The 21,618-nt window shown below is 45.2% G+C and overlaps 1 protein-coding gene across 3 annotated transcripts in view; it reads left to right on the top strand.

Annotated features, from left to right (window-relative positions):
- The first annotated feature begins 10,252 nt into the window (after positions 1-10,252).
- HTT (huntingtin) overlaps positions 10,253-21,618 on the top strand; it is a 144,450-nt gene continuing 133,084 nt past the window's right edge. For all 3 annotated transcript variants that reach the window (XM_049108566.1, XM_025437992.3, XM_025437991.3), the window contains exon 1: positions 10,253-10,623. In XM_049108566.1, coding sequence (XP_048964523.1) covers positions 10,409-10,623 — 215 coding nt within the window. In that variant the 5' untranslated portion in view covers positions 10,253-10,408. The remainder of the gene's footprint in view (positions 10,624-21,618) is intronic.

The following is a 21,618-nucleotide window of genomic DNA, read 5'->3' as shown; positions in this document are numbered from 1 at the left end:
CCTCATTCCTGCTGGGTCTCCATGGGGTGGAGGGTGCTAGCCTGCAGAGCTCTGGCCGGGAAGGATGTCCAGGAGTCAGTCCTCTGTCCTGCTTCAGCTTGTCTGAGCTGAGCCGTCCCGGGCCTGAGGGAAGCATCCTGACTGATACAGTGAATCTGGGAAAGGATTTTACAAGCTGGGACTTTGATGTATTGCTATGCCATTGCCCCCCGCTCTGGTTATAAGCAAGCATGTATTTATTGAGGAGAGTTTTGAAAATAGAATACACAATGAAAAACTCATCTTTAATATCACCCACTGTCCAAAGATAATTCCTATCAGCATTTTATTCTATATTTCTATCATCTGTAGTTACTTATCTCTTGCCATGTCATTTATTTATTTATTTATTTATTTATTTATTTTATTTATTTATCGTTTTGCCATGTCATTTAAATATATCTGGCTCCTTAATCTTTTGGGGCATATTTAGGGCCATTGTTTATCAAACCATCCAAACAATTGTTGCTTCTAGCTTTCTTGTTATTATAAACACCCATGGGTTGGACATCCCTGTACCTACATCTTTGGGCACATATGTGATAATGTTTGTTTATTTTTTTTAGGGTTCGTGATAATGTTTTTAAGGTAGCAGTGAATCCCTTGATTAAAGTGTATGAACAGTTTGTGTGAACCTTACAAGAAAGAGCTGAAGGGATTAAAAGCGGCTCTGTCTGGCAAGCTTTCCCCCTGGTATGGGCAGCAGTGGGGCAGAGGAATGCTGTTTTCTTTACAAGCACTGTGTCTGACTTTTCCTTTGGACCAAGTCGGTATACCAGTGGGATAAACATTGCATTGTGAGAATTATCTGCTTTCCCCAAATAAAGCACAATTACATACTAAAAAAAAGGTGCATGGGCATTTTATTTTATTTATATTTTTTTTGCATGGGCATTTTAAAAGAATATATATTATACACCCATGTGAATAAATTGCTTTTGTGAAAATTTTTAAAAATTTCCAGGGATCCCTGGGTGGCGTAGCGGTTTGGCACCTGCCTTTGGCCCAGGGCGCGATCCTGGAGACCCGGGATCGAATCCCACGTCGGGCTCCCGGTGCATGGAGCCTGCTTCTCCCTCTGCCTGTGTCTCTGCCTCTCTCTCTCTCTCTGTGTGACTATCATAAATAGATAAAAAATTTTTATTTTTTATTTTATTTTATTTTATTTTATTTTATTTTTTAAATAAAAAATTTTTTTTTAAAATTTCCCCTTCCCACCAAAAACATCTAACAGTTCTTGCTAGTTTTACCAAAAACTAGGTTTTTATTTTGGTGAAGAATTTCACTAGAAACAAAATATTTTTCTTTATTTTTAAAGTATTTTCTTTATTTTATTTCTTTATTTTTCCTGTGGTCAGACATACACAAAATGTACCCTCTCAACATTGGTAAGTGTCCAGTTCCATGGCATTAAGTACATTCACATTGTCGTGTAGCCGTCCCCACCATCTGTCTCCAGAACTGACCTTGTGAATCTGCCACTCTGTCCCCATTAAACACTAACCATCCACCCTCCCCCTAGCCCCTGGCACCCACCATCTACTATCTGTTTCTTTGGATTTGAGTCCCCAAGCTCACATAAATGGAATCATACAGTATTTGTTCTTTTGTGACTGGCTTATTTTGCTCAGCATAATGTCCTCAAGGTTCATCCACGTTATAGCAGGTGTCAGAACATCCTTCCTGTTTAAGGCTGAATAATGTTCCACTGTGTGGATGGGCCACATTGTGTTTATCCAATTATCTGTTGGTGGGTGCTTTGATTGCTTCCACCTCTTAACTATTGTGAATCGTGGTTCTGTGTACAGTGTACAAATGTCTCTCTGAGACCCTGCTTCCAATCCTTTTGGGTAAATACCCAGAAGTGGAATCACAGGGTCGTAGGGTAGTTCCATCTTTAATTTTTTTGAGGAACTACCATACTGTTTTCCACAGCGGCTGCACCAGTTTGCATTCCCACCAACACTGCACAGGGTTCCTGTTTCTCCACATCCTCCTGAACATGTCATTTTTAATGGCTTTTTGGCATTATCCTAGTATATAAAAGTATGAATATTTCTACCAATGCCTTATTGTTGGACATTTATGCTGTTTCATCTTTGTGATATTAATATTGCTTCAATGACATCTCTATGTCTCCATGTGTCTTAGAATGTTTATCTAAGAATGTCCCTAGGGCAGCACTCTTTAAGTATATGCTAAGTCAGATGGTTTGTGTACTTAAATCTTTTGATGGATGCTGCCAAATTACACATTCCTCTTCAGAAAAGTGATTAATAATTTATTATAAGTAGCAGTTTTTGGAAGTCCTGTTTCCATGGGTTCTTACCAATCCTGGTTAGTCTAATCTTTGCTTGTCCTGTCTTAGGTTCTTATTGAATCGTGAGTGTACTACGTTTGAGTTGCTAACTCAGTTTCCCCTTAGTGCTCACCTTACCTAGAGCATCAGTTTCAGGACGTGGTGATGCAGGCACAACATGTGATTTCATGCCACCTCTCCTCCTGGCTCTGTGGTTTATCATCTACAAAGTGAGGCATGTGGAGTAAGAAAAGTTTCACTGTGGCTCATTCTTTGACATCTCAAGATCTTGACATCTCTTCTCTTAGATCCCGACTCTGAATTAAGCCCATCTCAGAGGACCTCTGGTGCAGCAGGCTCTGGCCTCTTTCTCTTCTGCTCCATTGTGCTATTCCTCTTAACTGCAGGCAGCTGAGTGTGGGTGAAGTTCTTTGAATTAGGACACATTTCTTTCCCTTCTCCACGGAAGAGGAGCCCTGCGGAGAGCCTGCTGTGTGTGCTGGGGGTACTGTGCATCTGTTTGTCATGTGTCATGGCCCAGTAGTTCCTTAAGTCATGGTTTTAAATAGGAAATAGAAATTTTCAGTCTTGATCATCTAATGAGGAAACGACTGGACTTTGGAGTCTTTGCTCAGGAAAGAACATAGCTCTCCTAGAGGAAGGAGTATTGCACCTCACCTAGACCTCATTTATTAATACAGCAGTCAATGCTGGCCAGATATCCTAAAGAAGTCTTCCTGAGCCTCCTCCCAAGGGCAGGTGAAGATTCCCTCCCTGGGCTGAAGCTTTTAGCAGTGAATCACAGACATGGTCATAGCCTTTCTGATGTTTTTAGTCTAGTCACACAACTACCAATAACCAGGGCACTGTCCATCTGGGCTGCTGTAGCAGAACACCTGAACCAGGAAGCTTATAAACAACAGAATTGCATCTCCCACAGTTCTGTCCTCACAAGGCAGAGAGCAGAGAGGGGAAGCAAGCTCTCTCATGACTCCTACAAGGGCACTACTAACCCAGTCATGGGGGTCCACCCTCTTGACCTCCTCTAATCCTAACTATCTGAATAATGGGGAGTTAGCATGAAGATATGGAATGAGAGATGAGTGAACCAAGGACAGATACTGAAGAAGATCTTCAATCTCATTCATGGATACTAAATTACCCAGGTTCCGAGAGGTAGAGCCTATGACCAAAAGTATAGTCAGGGGTGATAGAGAAGAGGAGTGAAATCAGCCAAGGACAAAAATGAAGTAGACAAGAAAGAAACAGGATCACAGGGAAAAATTAGAGGTACTCTGACTTTACATTCTTTGTGAGATGCATTTTAAAGACATCAAAATCTTGCAGTACAAATTTGAGTCAGGTGCATAATGTGCATGTACCTACTGCCACTGAACTGTCTACTAAGAATGATTAAGATGGTCAATTTTATGTTCTGTGTATTTTACTACAATAAAAAGGAATTAAAGAATTGAACTGAGATAGAAGTTCCTAATTCCCCAGCTCTGTGCTCTGAAAGGCCCAGAAGCAATGACACCCCCACAGCGATGAGCATACCTGGCACCCAGCTCTTGGTTTGTAAATACCGTTTTCTACTAAAAGGAGTCAGGGCTCCTTAGAGAAGTCGCTGATTCCAGGTTTGAGGAGGGAGGGTTGGGCTGGGAACATCTTGTTGTGACATTAAATAAGAAAGTGCTCAAGAAATGATGGGTCATGGCAAAGGGACACAGGAGCTAGCTCGACGGGGCTTCTGTTGTACTGGGGACAATTCAAGCTTCAACAAAAGAATAATGATGAAACTGGTTACAACATATAATTTTTAAGATTCAGAGAAGAAAAGGAAAGGAGGTGGTGGTTGTGGTATGGGGGAGGAAAGCTCTTCCTCAGAGAGGAGTTCCAGAGAACTATAGGGAACCACCACAAAGGACTTACTAATTATAGAGAAAAATGTGCCTTTGCATTGGAGAAATCTGGCAGCTACCACCTTTACTGAGTGACCAGCCCCAGCCCCACTGAGGGCAACTGACTCCAGGACAAATCCCGCCTGTGAAGCCCCCTTCCTACGGGCTTGATGGAATCTAGCTGACCTCCCCACCAAAGCCATCCAATAAAATATGTGACTCACATATGTAACTTTTAAAAAGTAAAAAACTGCTTTTAATAATTTTTGTTTAACCCAATATATCCAAATATTATTTCTACATGTAACCAGTATCCACATAATAAAATATTTTACATTATTTTGTACTAAGTATTTGAAATCTGGTGTGTATTTTACACTTAAAGCACAACTCAATTCAGAGTTATTACCTTTCAAATGCTTGATAGCCACATGTGGCTAACATATGGGGCAGTGTAGCCACATGCCTATCTTCCAGGTGACAAAATGCAGGGGATACGAGAATAAGTAAAAGCACACCACCAGGAGGCAGTCAAATGCACAAGGGAGGACTTTTCACAAGAAACGGGCCTTGATGCTTTAGAAGGCCAATGTCATTTTAAAAACAACAGCATAGGGGGACTATCTATAAAAAAAAAAAAATTATGACAACCAAGTGCAATGCATGACCCTTGATTTGATCCTTATTTTAAAAAACTTAAAAGACACATTGGAGCCATTTGGAAATTTCACTCAGGACTGATTGATTTTAGGTGTTGTTAGATAGTTACATGAAAATAGTATTGTGGCCTTTAGTTTTGGAGACATCTGAAGTACTGCGGGGTAGAGTGTGACAATGTCTTCAACTCACCTTCCAGTGATTGGAGAAGTGAAAGAAAATAGGACAAGATGTTAATAACCATTGACTATAGAGGAAAGTGTACTGGGTACCATCATTCTACTACTGATTTCTTGTATGTGTAGAAGAGAAATGAAAAGTGCACTCAGGCTGCTGTATGAAGACCAGGTTTGGGGCAGTAGAAGTGGAAGTAGGGAGCCATGTGGGAGCCAACAGCAGTCAGGCAGGTGGCATGTGTGGAGATGGGAAGAAATGGTCACGTCTGTGCTATAACCGGATGTAGAAGCAACAGTTCATTATAGCCCGGCCTCATCCACTGGGCTATGAGCTCCCTAGAATGGGGATGCATTTTATTTATATTTTATTCAGTCAATTAAATGAATAAATACTTCTTTAGTATGATAAAATAGATATATTGGCTCAGAAGGCAGCATCTTAACCTGATGAGAGTATACCCGGGAGGCATTCATGCTAAAAATCAGGAATAAGAGAAGGACGGCCACTCTCAATTGGCATCCTATTTCATATACATAGGAAGAATTTCCACATACAGCAAGGGTGAGCTACAGATCTACCTTTCTGATGAAAATAACTAACAAATCTAGACAAATACAAACATCAAGAGAGTAAGCAACTGTCAGGGCTGACAGGCAGGAGAGAGTGGGAACCCAGAGAGATGAGCCACACATCAGGGTGCCTCCTGCTGTGGAGGGAGGGAGGTCCTGAGAGACTGGGCTAAGTGTGCCTCCTGGGGCAGGGGAACAAAAGTCAAACCCAAGGCAGGCCAAGACTGGGGCCCCAGGCAGGCCACTCTCCATTCTGGGGTCCAGCCCACCCAAGAATAAGGATGAGCTGAGAGTAAGTCAGTCTGGGATACCCCAGAGGACTTCACAATTGCAACGTGGATTAAGACAGCCTGGGTTTTCTTATGTCTTGAGTTGCTCAGCATTGCAAATAAAATCTTCCCTGGAGAAAGACAATACCTTAAGCTTTAAATTATTCTATAATAATTTACAAATATGATGTCTAGCATACAATAAAAGATAACCAGGGACACAAGTCAAAACAATACTTGAGAATTAGCAGAAATCATGGACCAGAGAGACATCCCTTTAGAAACTCTGGGCAGTGGGAATCAAGGAGACACAGTCTTCAACAACTGTGCACATTATGTCCAAGACATGAAGAATTCCGCAGGCAACTAGAAACTGTAAAAAGTGGCATGGCATATTGTAGAGTTGAGTGTAAATTCTAGACAGAAAGCTACAAAATTCTAGAACCTAATGGGTAAACAAGGGTTTAAAGACAGAATGGAAACAGCCAGGAAGAGAACTAGTAAAACAAGTGAGATGAAACCACCCAGCATAAAGCACTGACAGGCACCACCACCACCAACATAACCAAGGAAACGGAAGATAGGATAGGATATGGTGAGAACACCTAACATACATTTACCAGGAACACCAGGAAGAGAGAGGGAGAGTGGGACAAAAGAAATACATTGAGATAGTTAGACTGATAGTTTTCCAAACCATGAAAGTCATCAAACTCAACTATTTCCAAACAGATTAAATGAAATGAATCCTGCTGCTAACCAAGCCAGGAATGACCCATACCACAGATGACACACAGTGCAGGCCTACAGTGGAGCTCATTGGAGAAACATGGAGGCAGAGGACCATTAGGAGAAGCACCTGTCCCAACCCTCGCTGGGTGTTAGCTCCAGGCCAGGTGGCTACGGCCACTGGAAGCGTCCCAGGAGAAGGGCCTTGCCCCATGTTATTGTGTGTGTTTATGGGGAGTCAAAAAGAATAGGGAACAGCTGGTTAGCCAGGCAGCACTGGCAGACTTCAGGCTCTGGGCAATAGCTTTGCTACTGAAAAGAACATCCTGATCCTAGACATCTTTCACCAGGGATCGAGCATTCTAGAACTTCTAGAATGGGTATCAGCCAGCCTTCCAAGCCTTTCCTGCTGAGCAGCTGACTGCTACATTGCCAATCGGGTTACCCGAGGCCACTGTCAAGAGGCAGGCTCATCTCTCCATACACATGGAGACCTGGTACAGTGCAACTACAGAGAGACAAAGACCGCAAGAAGATGTTAAAAGCAGACAGAGGGGTAAAAAGACAAGTCACCCTCAGAGGAGCGACCATTAGATCAACAACTGACTTCTCAACAGCCAGAATGAAAAGTGGAAGACAGTGATGTCCAGATCTGTCATCTGCTGCTGAAAGTATCTGCCAACCTTGAATTCTTTACCCAACCAAAAATCTACTGAGAATGAAGGCAAATTGAGGATTTTTTCAGATAAACTGAAACAAATTTCAGCAATAAAAGGTCCACTGTAAAAGCAACTCTATAGGGTGTTTTCAGGCAAAAGGAAATTATCCCAGATGGAAGATTGGAGATGCAGGAGGGAATGAAGAGGAAGAAAAACAGTAAATGTGGGAGTCAAATGTCGAGTGTGCAAACTAACAGTTACTGTGTCTGTATCTCCTGCAGTATGTGTGTGTACTTAGGCAGCATTAAAATACACTCTCAGTTGGATGAAGCTTTGGGGAAAATGGGCAGGAGCCGCCAAGGCACCCTTGGGAGCTACCAGCCACTCACCTCATTCCCTGTGGCTCGGCCTCACACCCCACAGACTCCTACCTGCTTCGGGATGCAGAGTGGGAGCCAGCCTCCAGCTGCAGTGTGCCCCATTTGTGGGGGGTGTTAGGTGTTAGATATTTATATCTCCCTCTCTCCCTGTGCAGGATCATCACAAGTGTGTTGCTAGGCTTTCGTTTTTAGCTCTCCACCAAAACCTATTCTTTTACATTTTCCCCCCTCAATAGTAGAGGTTTGTTGCAGAAGATTTGAAAAATACAGGAAAACACAAGGATTAAGATATAAATCACTTATGATATCCTTGTTCACAGAGAGTCACTGTTACAGATTTAATGACCAGGTCCCTTTGCTATGTATGTGTGTGTTGTTTTTTCTCTTCTCTTCTCTTCTCTTCTCTTCTCTTCTCTTCTCTTCTCTTCTCTTCTCTTCTCTTCTCTTCTCCTCTTCTCTTTTTTCTTTTCTTTTCTTTCTTTCTTTCTTTCTTTCTTTCTTTCTTTCTTTCTTTCTTTCTTTCTTTCTTTCTTTCTAAGAGGGGGGTTGTGCCCTCCATGGTAGTCCACTCACACATTGTACAGCTTTGCCTGTGTCCCAAGTGCTCACCTCAAACAGGATTTGAACAACTGCATAGCTTCCCATCGTGTGGATGCCCCTCGATTCGTTTCACTGTCCACTCTATCCCATGCTTATGTCATCACTATGTTGCTGTAACAATCAACGTGCTCACATGCACGTGACTGTTTTCCTAGTGAATTACTGAAGTGTCATTGCTGTTCAGGGACTCTGCCTGTGTTTAACGCTTTGGAGACACCAGGCCAAAGTGCCCACCCAGCTGTGTTTACCTAAAATGGCTCTGGTTTGTACTCTGCCAAACTTTTCTCTGAACTTAGAAAATCTGCCTTTGTGACAGTCCCTTTCTATAAGGCTTTCTTGTAAGATATCCTGCCTGGGTTATGGTAAGTTTTGGGCCAGATGACTTCCTGCCCTGGTTGAAGCGGCCACGATCTGCTGTGGGCAAATAAGGTCTCATGACTCATCTGCTCTGGACTGGTTAGAATTTGATTTAGAAGCAATAGAAACAGAGTGATCCAAAGCAATGGTAGTTTAAGCAAATAGAATCCTATTTCTCTCTCACAGATTCTCATCTGACCAGGCTGGAATGGCACCTCCACCCACTCCTCTGGGCCCTGGCTCCTTCCAGCTCCATCACGCCAGGATGTGGCTTACATCCTGGTACCCATCGAGTGCCACTTTTGCCTTACTTAGTTGGTTACAAGCATGTGACGACAGGTTCAGGCCACACTCAAGGGGATCTGATCATACGAAGGCATGGATATCATGAATATCAGGAAGGGGTCACCTGGCTGTCTTAATGTCTGCAGACCACAGCACCCGACACTTGGAGCCTGGCCGCTGTGGCCTGCCATGCCTGAGACCTGGTACACACCTCATTATTAACTTCAGGGAACTAGGCCCTCCAGGCTGGGGGCACATTCTCTGATGTCCTTTCCCTGAAGGGGGGGGGTCCTGTCGTTCTCCCCTCAGGGGCAATGCTTCTGTGGTGCCGCTGGGCTTCCCTTTATCTGACCACTTGGGACAACTGACTGGCGATGAGAGAAGGTGGAGTTGTGGCCTGTGGGCAGAGTGGGATCGGGAGGGTTCATAGTGCATGCATCAACCCCCGTCCCTTCTCCCCTCCCCAGGCAACTCTCTCTGGGGCCAACCCACTCCCTGCCAGGCAGGGTGCCCCCTGATGCGCCACCGCCCTCTGTGGTCCTCTGCTGGCTCACTTCCTCGCCTCCAAGGAGTGGGGCTCTGGAGCCCAGGACCCTTCTCAGAGCCTACCCACCCTAAGCAGGAGGTGCCCTGCAGACCTCTGTGGAGCAAGGGTCTTCTCCTCCAAGCGAACCCGTTAGGGTTGGGCCATCATTGCTATGCGTGGCGCCTCTGGGGTCTAAGTGGCTGCTCGTGGCACCAGCCACAGACTCTGCGGGCTGCAGGCACTGACCCGGCAGGTTTCTACCGGGTGCCTGTCCTAGGCCCTCCCCTCCCCTCCCCGCCTCGCCGTGCCTCACCCCCCGCCCGGTCACCTCTGCCCCGCCCCCTGCCCCCCCCCCATCCTCTGCCTGGCGCGCCCAGCCGTTCCCGCCCCAGGTGCCTCACCGCCGCGCCCCCTGCCACGCCCGCCCTCTTTGTCCCGCCCCCCGCCCGCCCCCGTCCTCTCTGCCCCGCCTCACTGCCCGCCCCCACCCTGCGCCCTACCTCCTCCGCCCCGCCCCTCCCGCCGCAGGTGCTTCCCCGCCGCGTCCCCTGCCTCGTCCGCCCTCTTTGCCCCGCCCCGGCCCCGCCCCCATCCTCCGCCCCGCCGGGCCCCGCCCCGCCCCCACCGGAAAGTGGGGCTGTGATCTCAGCCGCGCGGCGGTGCTGGGAGCCGAGCGGGCGGGCGCGGGAGGGGCAGGCGGCGCTTAGGCCGGCGCTTAGGCCGGCCATTGGCAGAGGTCTCCGCCCCGGGCTGTCAATCCCGCCGCCCTGGCCCCGCCCCGCCGGCGCAGCGTCGAGAGACGCACGGCCGCGGGGGCTGCCGGGACGGGTCCAAGATGGCCGGGCTCCTTGGTTCCGCTCATGTCCGCGGCCTCGAGCCCCATTCATTGCCGCGTTGCTGAGCGCCGCCGCCGGTCGGCTCGAGGGCTCGGGGGGCTGTCCCCGCGGGACGGGAGGCCGCCATGGCGACCCTGGAAAAGCTGATGAAGGCCTTCGAGTCCCTCAAGTCCTTCCAGCAGCAGCAGCAACAGCAGCAGCAGCAGCCTCCGCCGCCGCCACCTCCTCAGCCTCCTCAGCCGCTGCCGCAGGCGCAGCCGCCGCTACCGCAGCCGCCCCCGCCGCCCCCGCCGCCGCCGCCCCCGGGCCCGGCGGTGGCCGAAGAGCCGCTGCACCGACCGTGAGTACCGCCTCGCGGCAGTTCCGGCCCCGCGACGGCGGGGGGCTGCGGCGCCCCTGCAGACCCCGGCCCCGCGGCTCCCCGAACCCCGGGCGCGCACCGCCGCCCGTCCTGCGGCCAGACCCGGCCCCGGGGGTGTCTGCGCCCCTCGGCAGGCGGACTCGGGCTCGCCGGCCGCCCCCGAGGGCACCGAGGCGGGCACGGCCTCGGCCCCCCGCCTTTCCCGGCGTGCGAAGTTAGGGGAGGAACTTGCTGCTTTGTATCTGCACGAAACGGGCTGTGCTGTGGGCAGAACTTGGATAGCCGAGGCCGCCGCTTCCCTTCCCCCTGGGCGTCCCTGAGAGGAAGGAGCGCGGGCGCCGGACACCCCGCCGCGAGCCGGGCTTGGGAGCGAGCGCGGGGGGTGGGGCGGGGGGAGAGCGGTGACATCATGCCTTCAGGCCGCCGGGGGCGGGGAGGGCGCGGGAGTGCGGCCCCGGCGCCGCGGGGCTCTTCTCTGCGCCTCGAGGCTGCCTTCCCGCATCCTCCCGAGGCGTGTCCGCTGGCATCAGGAGGAGATCCGCTCGCGTGTCTAAGCTCAAGCTGGTTTGCAGACCCAAGGAAGTGGTGAGCTGCTTAGAAGGTCATTATTAGGAAGAGTCGCCTGAAGTTTATTGCCTGTGTTCACTTGGCAATAAAAACAACCCGTTGCCGAGAGGGAGGTTCAGCGCTGGGGGAGGAATGATGTGCATTACACCAGCTCGGAGTTCGGCTTGCCTGCGGTCCCTGTGGGTGGCTCCTGTTTCCTTCGCTGGAGACGCCTGCGTGCTACTGTTTGGAAGCTAGGGGTCTCTGCTGCTCGTGCCTGGAGACCGCTCCTGCCGGCGGAACCCAGGTACTTTCCCCGGGCTCCGTGAGCTCGGGAGTGCGGGAGTGCTCGGCGGCGGTCCGGGCCTCTCTCCCCCGGCGTCTGGGTTTGCCATCTGGATGCGTGGTGGCATTTAATGAGGACAGTTTCCAAGGGGCAGCCCCTTTATAATGTCACGTTCAATTTTAGTAGTGTTTTTTTATTCTTTGTGTTTCTGACGTGGTCCTTGCCATGTCTTGAGAGTTCAATTAGAAAATGACTTGGGGAGTGATGTTGACTTGGCTGTTAGGATAGACTTTAGAAGTAAATTAATTTTTCTTCTAAGAGGTGAAAAACCTGTTTGGATGCTTCGAGAAAAAAAATACTTAAAAAATAATTTGAGTTCTTTCTACATCAGGTAATTTATCATCATAATTCATCCCAGACTTTTATTGGACTGCCTCTCTCTAGGAGGTAGATGTCATGGAAGTTCACACATTGCATGGGTCTTGTATAACAGGAAGCGTTAAGGAGGGAGGGCTTTGGGTGGGAAGGGAGACCTTACTGCTGTCACTGTAGGCTTGTTCAAATACTTGGTCAGTCTAAAAATATGCCATCTGTTTCTTACACTGATTTGACAGAATCTGAATTTGTTTATCTTCAAAATATGGGTATAAAGTAGGTTTTTTTTTTTTCTAAAACTGCCCTTGCAAAAGTAGATAGATGTTGTTTTATTACCCTATTTTAAGGTCATATGTGATTGACTTATTTAAAAAGCGTAATTTATTATTTTCATGTAAATAGTACACTCCCATGATGCAAATTCTTGAATTACAAAAATATAATAATTAAAATGTCTCTCTTCCGTCTGTTTCTCCTGAGTACCTAACTGTGTTCCCAGAGGCAAGCTCTCTTAAACTTCTTCCTTCTGTACCCTTACAGATAGAACCCATGGATACATGAAGAGAGATTTCGAGTTATTTAAAATAGAAATATTTCAGAGTAGTAACTTTTAAAGCTTCCTAGCATGCTCTGAAATCAACTACATTGATGGGCCTAATAGTAGTTATTTTAAATAAAATACATAAATATCATATTTGTAGGCACTTTGCTGTTGAGAAAGTAGAAATTTATGAATTTTGAGTAACAGACTCTGCTTACAAGTTTGGATCCTGGCATTTCTGTTCAGGTGCTTCAGCTGAAAAATCCATTCCCCAAAGCAGGATTGTCCAAAAATGATTTAGAAAGTATCTGTTCTATTTTTATGGTTCTCTTCTGTTGTGTGGAGCTGTAGTGTCACAGCCATGCGTGGGCTTTAGTGCCTGCTTGCTGCTCAGCATGTAGGATGCAGGGATGCTGGGGTTGTGGGAGGGGACCGGCTAGAATCTCAGCAGGGCTGGCATGCAGGGGAGTGCCAGAGGTGGGGACGGTCCTAACTCTATTATGAGATAGTTGACATTTGTGTTTAGTGCTTTTCTTACTGTCCTTCAGATTCCCACCTGGTTTCCACCTGACTTTAGTTATTCATCCATCGATAAATATTTACTGAGCATCTAATGTATGCCTCTGTGCTAATAGTTGCAGGGCTGCAGCAATCAACAGATAAAGCTCTGCCCTTGTGGAGGTTTCATCTTAGAGAGGGACATAGAAAATAAACAAGATGGATAAGTAAAATATAATCTAAAGTGTGTTAGGTAGTGATAAGTGAAGGAGGAAGAGCAAAGCAGGGAAAGGAAGTTGGAAATGTTAGTACTGATAAGGGGTTGACATTTTAGGTAGAATGTCCAGGGAAGGACCATGGAGACTGTGGCTCTTGAGTAAACAAACACTTGAAGAACGTTAAAGATATAGCCACTAAGGTGTAGGGAGGGGGCATTCTGGGCTAGCAGGCAGGTCTAGAGGCCCCCTGTGTGAGGAATACCAAGGAGGTTGGTTTGGTTGGGTGAATTAGTTAGAGGGGGAGACTCTCCTTCTCTCCAAGAAGAAGAGAGAGAGCCATACCAGATGAGTAGGCCCTTGCTTGTAGGTGGATTAAAGACGTTGGTGTTTATTCTAGGTGAGATGGGAAGTCATTGCAGGGCTTGGTGAAAGGAGTGGCAGGATTTGAGTTCCATTTTACATGAATCGTGGTTGAGGACAGAACGAAGGGGAGCATGGGCCGAAGCAGGAAACCAGTTAGGAAGATATTAAAGTGATCCGTGAGAAATGGTGGTGGATTCTGTCGTGATCCTCTCAGTGGCAAGGTAAAAGGTGACTGAATTTTGAAGGTAGAACCAACAGGACTTGTTCCTCTCTGCTAAGTGTGAGGTGATTTAGCTGAGGCTGATGTTTTCAGTCAGGATATATTTAGCTGCAAATAATGGGAAACCCTGCTGCAGTAGCTGAAACGGCAGCTTTATTACAGAGTTTATTACAAGACGAAGAGTCTAAGGAGGCTGAACGAGATGAGGGACCTGGGCGCTTCCTTCTTCTTCCCTCCTCCCTTCCCTCCACCGAATGTGGGACTCGAACTCACGACCCTGAGATCAAGAGGTGCACGCTCTACTGTCTGAGCCAGCCAGGCACCCCACACTTTCTTATTCTTAATTTGTAAGCCCTAGTCCTCATTCTTTCTCATTTTTTAAAGTTATTTGTCCTTTTTTTGTAGAATCGACAGCATTCTTTATATATTCTGGACACTGGACCCTTATCAGATACATGATTTTTAAAACATTCTTCTTTTTTGTGGATTGTCTCTTCATCTTGGTAGTGTCCTTTGAAAGCACAAAAGTCTTCAATTTTGAAGTCCAGTTTTTATTTTGTCTTTGGTTGCTGTGCTTTCAGTGTCATATCTATGAAACTCTTGGCCTAATTCAAAGTCACAGAGATGTATGACTCTTATGTTTTCTTCTAAGAATTTTAGAGTTTTACATTTAAGTCTGATCCATTTTGAGTTAATTTTTATATATGGTGTAAGGTAAGGGTCCAGCTTCATTCTTTTCATGTGGATGTCCAGTTGTCCCAGCACCATTTATTGAAGAGATTCTTCTTTCCCCATTGACTTATATTGGCACCCTTGTTAAAAATTAATAGCCAATAAACGTACAGATTTATTTCTGGACTTTCTATTCCCTTGATGTAAATGTCTCTTCTCTACTAATTCTATAAGTCTTGATTACTATAGTTTTTTAAATTTCATTTATTTTACTTTTTTTTTTAAAGATTTTATTTATTCATGAGAGACACACACACACACACACACACACACACACACACACACACAGAGGCAGAGAGAGGCAGGCAGAGATACAGGCAGAGGGAGAAGCAGGCTTCATGCTGGGAACCCGATGTGGGACTCACTTCCTGGTCTCCAGGATCACACCTGGGTGAAACGTGGTGCTAAACCGCTGAGCCCTCCGGGCTGCCTTATTATAGTTTTTTAAATCACAATTTCAACTAATGAAATTTGAGCCTCCAGCTTTGTTCTTTTTTTAAGATAGTTTTGGCTCTACTGGGCCCCATACATTTCTATATGGTTGTAAGGTCTGATTGTCACCTTCCACAAAGAAGCCAGGTAGGATTCTGATAGAGATTGCACTGAATCTGTAGTAGATCAATTTGGGAAGTATTGGCACCTTAACAATATTATTCCCGATTTATGAACATTGGCAAAGTTTTTATGTAAAGGGTCAGATAGTGGGCCTTTTTAAGGCTTTGTGGGCATGGTGTCTGTTGCAATTATTTAGCTCTGCCATGGTAGAATAGAAGCAGCCGGAGGCAATATGTAAATGAATGAGTGTAGGTATGTTCCAGTAACATTTTATTAATGACATTGAAATTTGAATCTCCTGTGATTTTCATATGTCATGAAATATTATTATTATTATCAACCATTTAAAAGTGTGAAAACATTTCTTAGGTCCCAAAACAGGCTGGCTGTAGTTTACCTGCCCCTAGATTAAATATGTGGGACAGCTTTTGTGAGGCATTTCTTTTCTGGTTACTTTCTATTAACTAGTTTAAAAAATTATGAAAGTTAAACATATATATCATAAAACATTTTCAAACAGCACAAGATGAAAAACAAAGCCCTCCTCCCAGTCTATCCTAGTCTTATTCCCTAAAAATAATAATTATTAAACTTCTCTTGTCATCTTCTCTGATTTTTAGATTCATATTCAAGCATTTAAATGTGTCCTTGTTTTTGAGATGACTGAGATGGCCCTGTATTTCTCATAGAGCAGTATATTGCAGACATTGTTCCCTAGGGGTACATTTAATTTTTCCTAATTGCTGTGTAATAGTGTAGAATTTCTTGTTTATTTATTTATTTGGAGATGAAATTCACATAACATAAAATGAACCATTTTAAAGTGTATAATTCAATGACAGTTCGTACATTGACCGGAATTTCTTTTTTTAATAGGGCTTTTGGAGCTGTAAAGGGGGAGGTTTCACATTGTCCTGGCTTTCACATGGACTGATGACTAAGTAGAGTCCCCACCCCCATTACTTCTAGTTCTTGAAAGTGAGCCAGCCATCTGGTGAACTACCTTGGAGTGGGTCTACCGGCAAGACATTTAGTCTTATTCAGACAAGGAAAAATAAAACACCGTATAAGACATTGTTTATTGTTGTGAGTCTTAGAATTGAATCAGCTCATGTACTAGAATATGTGTTAGAGACATGATCTGCCATAGATTCTTGCTGCTCAAAGTGTGGTCTCAGGGCCAGCAGTTTGCTGTCACTTGTGAGCTTATAAGGAATACAGAATCTTTTCCCCACCTGAGACATACTGAATCAGAGTCTGCATATTGACACGTTCTGTGAGCAATCTGTGTGCACACTGAAGCTTGTAAACCCCCCTCTGTAGCTGGTCAGGCTCTGTTGTTAACAATGCTGTCAGCATTTGGGAGGGAAGACTTGGGCTGCTTCTCTGTGTCCAGATGTAGCTGAGGCAGTCACTTCTCTGGCCCAGGGCCATTGAGCATTTGTGTAGCCCCAAAGCTTTTGTAACCCTGATGCATGAGCTGCGGTGGGCATGAAGAGCCCCCAGTTTCTGGGAATGGGGTCTTAAGTGGGGAACTGAACTTGATGACCTGGAAGGAGTCCTTTCAACCAAGTGCTGGTTTTGTGCCAGGCCCTGTTTTGGGCCCTGGGGCTACAGCAGTAAGACCAACGGTGTTGAATACTATGGGGAGAAAAAACAAAACAGAATAAGGGGGAGAAGAGGTGTGCACTTTTATTTAGGGTATAAAGTGCATTGAGAAGGTTCTGCTGGAGCAGAATGGTTGGATATCTGGAAGAAGAGATCCAGGGAGAAGGAACAGAAAACTGAGTGTGTGTCCCATACTTGAGGGAGTAGTAAGGAGGCTGGTAGCTGCAGCAAAATGAAGGGCAGAATTAGGGACGCGAGGTTACAGAGATGAGGGTCAACCAAATTGGGCTTTGTGCACTAATGTCACTAGTCCTTTGGACTTTACTCTGCCCAGATGCATACTTGTGTGGTAAAACAGGTGATCTAATTTATGTTTGTGAAAGATCGCTTTGACGGCACCAAATGCTGGCACAGACAAAACTGGCTTGGTCACTTAATCATTGCTGGTGGGCACAGAAAATGGTATGGCTACTCTCAAAAAGTTTGGCAGTTTCTTATAGAACTGAATGTACAATTACTATTTGACTTGACAGTTGTACTCCTGAGCATTTATCCCAGAGAAATGAAAATTCTGTTCACACAAGAATTTGTACACAAGTGTTTATAGTAGATTTACTCATAATATTCAAAATCTGCAGTCAGTTTGGATGTCCTTTGGCAGGTGAATTGTTAAACTGCTCAGCTCTGGATACTTGACACAACTGAGGTGACTCCCTAAGGAAATCATGTCCTTGAAAATAGCCAAATCCTGAAAGGCTACAAACTATAATTCTATTTATGTATCATTTTTGAAATGGCAGGGTTTTTGGAATGGAGACTAGATGAGTGATTGCTAGTGGTAAGTAGGGAGGAGGGGCAGGAGGTGGCTGTGGCTCTAAGAGGGGGGCCCTTGTGGTGATGGAAATGTTCTACTGTGGTAGATCCATAGACTTACACATCTGATAAAATTGTATAGAACTAAACACATACACAGGAGTGAAGAAAAGGCTTTTTTCATTTAGCTTAACATTGGTTTTTTGAAATGTACCTTTTTCAGGTAGTGGTTGTTACTGTATTTAGTTAGATCCTGGTAAAGGTTTTATTTTTATTTTTTAAAGATTCTATCTATCTATCTATCTATCTATCTATCTATCTATCTATCTATCTATCAGAGAGAGAGCCAGAGAGCACAAGCAGGGGAAATGGCAGAGGGAGAAGGAGAGGGAGAAGCAGGCTCCCCGTTGAGTAGAGAGCCTAAGGTGGGACTTGATCCCAGGACCCTGAGATCATGACCTGAGCCAAAGGCAGACACTTAACCGACTGAGCCACCCAGGCGCTCCTTATTTTATTTTTGAGAGAGAGAGAGAGAGAGCAAGCAGGGGGAGGGAGAGAGACAAGCAGACTGTGCTGAGAACAGAGCGCAACATGGCTTGATTCCCTGAGACATGAGCCAAAATCAAGAGTCCGGATGTTTAATTGACTGAGCCACTCAGGTGCTCCAAGAAAGGCTTTATTTTAATGGTCTTTTTCTATGACACAGATTGTAGATTGGGGAAGTCTTAGAGTCCTTGGTTCCCCTAAGCCACAGCACTTTTATTTTTAAATTAGGTATGATACATAATTCCACAGTAACTTTTGGTGTCCCTTCCTTCTTAAAATTTGAGAGCGCCCTAATGTTTTAGGAGCACTCACATTAATACAGTACTTACTGAAAGTGAAGTGGTGGCGGCGAGGAGTCAGGGGTTTGGGGAGCCCTCAGTCCTGCTTGCTGGGTGGGAAAGTATGAAGGAAAAGGAGTATGAAGAGCCAGGAGAGCTAAAGACAGGCAGTGTTTTTCAAGTCCCTTTGGATTCTGGGCCTTTCCCCTGCCAGGCCTCAACCTGGAACCATATTTTTCAACCATAGTCTTAAAATAATATGATATTAACAATAAGAATTTAGATGAGGGCTTGAATTCCCCTTCCTAGAATGAATTCTTTGGTAATTGTTTTAATGGGTCATAGTGCCCTGCCCTGTGGAGGCCTTACCTCTTTCCACCTCCTTGCCAATGTATGGTTCTGTGCAGATTGCTTCAGTACATAAGAGCAGCCAACTGAAGTTAGTTTGCATTTTGAAGGTGAAATTAACATGATGACGTTTACAAAAGTTGGGGGAGAGTGGGGACTGCTTACCCTGTTCATCCAGTGTCTGCCTAGAACAAGGCGGTTCCATTACTTTTCACATAGAACAAATCAGTTTGACCTATGGGTTCATCAGTCAAGTTAAATCCCATGGGGGAATGAAGCAGTTGTGGTTTTCCTAAATTTCCAAGTTTGCTTATTGGACAAAATAAAGTAGGAAGGAGGTATTTCAAGTGGGGACCATAGGCTGTATAAGAATTGAGTTTGAAGATGCACAACCTAAACAACTGAGTTAATCTGAGTGATCAGAATTCCCTGAAGACTGGGGAATGTGGGGCTGGAAAGTAGCCTGAGGCTGTGTTCTAATGGGCTTGGTTAGGCCTGGTTTGGGAGTATTCATTCAAGGGCAGTGGCTTGTGCTGTGTACATTGGGTCGGTGTGCTTACCACTTTCAGTAGGTAATACTGGAAGGATTGTTCTCCCCTTTTCTGATTGTTTTGGTAAATGTCTCTTTGTTGGGCTGAGGGTAAGTCTGATCCCGCACTTTAAAATGTGGGTATTCTTCAGTGTGATAAAAGAAGAGGTACTTTTTACAGGGTTTTGGTTACACTTCTCAGACTTTTTAAGCAGGCATTTTTGGGAGTTTGATGCAGTAAAATTGTGTCATTCTTTAATGATAATGCGTCAGTTTCACACATTTAGCTATGTTGGCAATAATAATGGATTTGAGAAAAATGGGACGAAATTAAAATATTTGGTAGCAATCAGATGGTTTGTGTTTGTGCTTCTCACACAAAACAAGTACTTACTATTTTTTTTTTAATTTAATGCCAAGTTTAGCAACCATTGAAAACTTTGTCTACTTGCAGAATTTTGTGATTCTTGGGCTGTCTGTTGGGTGTGGAAAAGATTAAAATTTAATCATTGCTAAGAAATTATTGTGACTCAGGTAAGAAGAGAAACTTAAAACGTGCTTTTTTCTTAGCTGACTGTAACAAAGTATACTGTCCTCTTTTTCATGATGAGAATCATCGATGGTGCTGTTAAGAGACCTGTGATCAATTTTCTAGATTATAGCCAGAGGGATTCCACAGGCTTCAGCTTCAATTACGTGCAGGGTTTGAGTTCAAGTATTTGGGGATCACTCCACGGGTTCTTTTGCTTTAAGCTTTGCTGTTTCTACTTTTTTTTTTTTTTTTATCTCTTGGTTCTAGAAACTCAGGTTTAAAATATCATTTATCTTTCTGAATCCTATCTGTAAGACTGAAGAACTTTTGAGTCAGTTTTAATATGTATTTCACTTATTCTACTGAAAATGTTGATTTATCCATTTCTTTATCGGCTTTTTACGGAACATCTGTGAAGTATAGGTGTTGTGCTGAGTGCCTAGTAGGAGAGACATGCTGTGGCCCTTGCTCTGGTGTCCTAGGGAGGCCACTGCTGGAGCAGTTGTTATTGAGTGCCCCCAGGCTGGCTGGCTGAAGCTGGCTGTCTGCCGGGCCTGGGGAGGGAGCCCGGGGGAATGAGACAGACTTTCCCCACCAGGAGCCTGCTCCTGGAGGGGGAGCAGGAGGGCAATAGACAACAGAAGAATGTGTTTTTATTTTCCTGGGTGAGATCCATATTCTGTTTTTGACTTTTTGCTTGTTTCATGAACATTTGCTCAGGTTCTGGCAAAGGGCAACAGCTTTTTATTGCTCAGTGTATTCTTTCGGTTTATTCCATTTATGAAGAGGGAGACAGAGTTCTTGTTAAGACTCGTATTTGTATCTGTCACTCTGAAAAGGTGAATGTTCCATTGGCCTGGCTAGTTCTCCATTAAGCATATGTGTAATTAGTGTGAAGCTGGTGACTTTTTCACTCTTTTCTAGTACCCTGGGATGTGAATTCAGTTCATTTAAGGCCTTGGGCATATTTTCACTTTGGAAATCAAAAGGTAATGGATAGGCAAGTTAGTTTGCTTCCTGATTGCTTAAAATGGTCCATGCTTTAATTTTCTTTATGGCAGTCTTAAACTGGGCAAACTCTAAGCTGTTGTAATGGAGAATTTAGTCTGTTGGTTTAAAGAAAAGAACGTTTTAATTCTCATAGCACTTTCTTCTTTAAGGTACAATTTACAAATAGCACAGTGTACCCTGAGCAGTATATAGCTCTGTGAGCTTTGACAATGCGTTACACTGTGTAACTACTACCACAATTGGGGTTAGCACAGTTTCAATGCCCCTCAAGCTTTCCCTGCCTCTTTGCTGCCTCTCCTCTCCCCAGCCCCTGTAAATTGCGGATCACTTGCTGTTCCTATAGTTTTTTCTCTTCCAGAACAGCACAGAGATGGAACCCACCGCTATGTCATCTTGAATCTGGTACCTTGAGATTCACCCTTGTGTGTATTAGTGGCTTGCTCCTTTTTACTGCTAAGCAGTAGTCTCTTGTTTGGTTGTCGGGGTTTGTGCATCCATCCACCAGGTGAAGGATATTTAGGTTGTTTCCATGATAGTGCCTTAGGAGTGGGTGGTTCCTGAGGATGGAGGTGACAGTCCTCTGCTTCACATGGTCACTGAGGGACCCAGTCTCCTTCCATCCTGTTGTTATGCAATCTTCTTGTCTTTATCCGTACAAAAACCGGATGTTAGGCGTATTTGTTCCAATTGGAGGGAACTAGAAGGGGAGATAGATACCTAGGGTAAGTAAGCCAGTGAGGCAGATGCTCCACATAGCACTTCCATTCTCATTTCTTCTGTGAGAGCTAAGGTGGGTGTGTCCCTCCCTACCTGCAGGGAGGCTGAGCAATGGAATTTCTAACTGGGGGCCTGTGTCCATGATGGAGAGGTTGGTGTTTGGGTGGATGTCTAGCAGGCAGGCTGCAGGATTAACTTACCAGTGAAAGTCCCATTTAGGAAACAGACCAGCGGGAAAGACACACTCACATGTTCCTG

The sequence above is a fragment of the Canis lupus genome, chromosome 3 (assembly GCF_003254725.2).
Source record: "Canis lupus dingo isolate Sandy chromosome 3, ASM325472v2, whole genome shotgun sequence".
Taxonomy (NCBI): domain Eukaryota; kingdom Metazoa; phylum Chordata; class Mammalia; order Carnivora; family Canidae; genus Canis; species Canis lupus.
The sequence above is the reverse complement of the archived record's forward strand: the minus strand, read 5'-3'. Positions and strand labels throughout refer to the sequence as shown.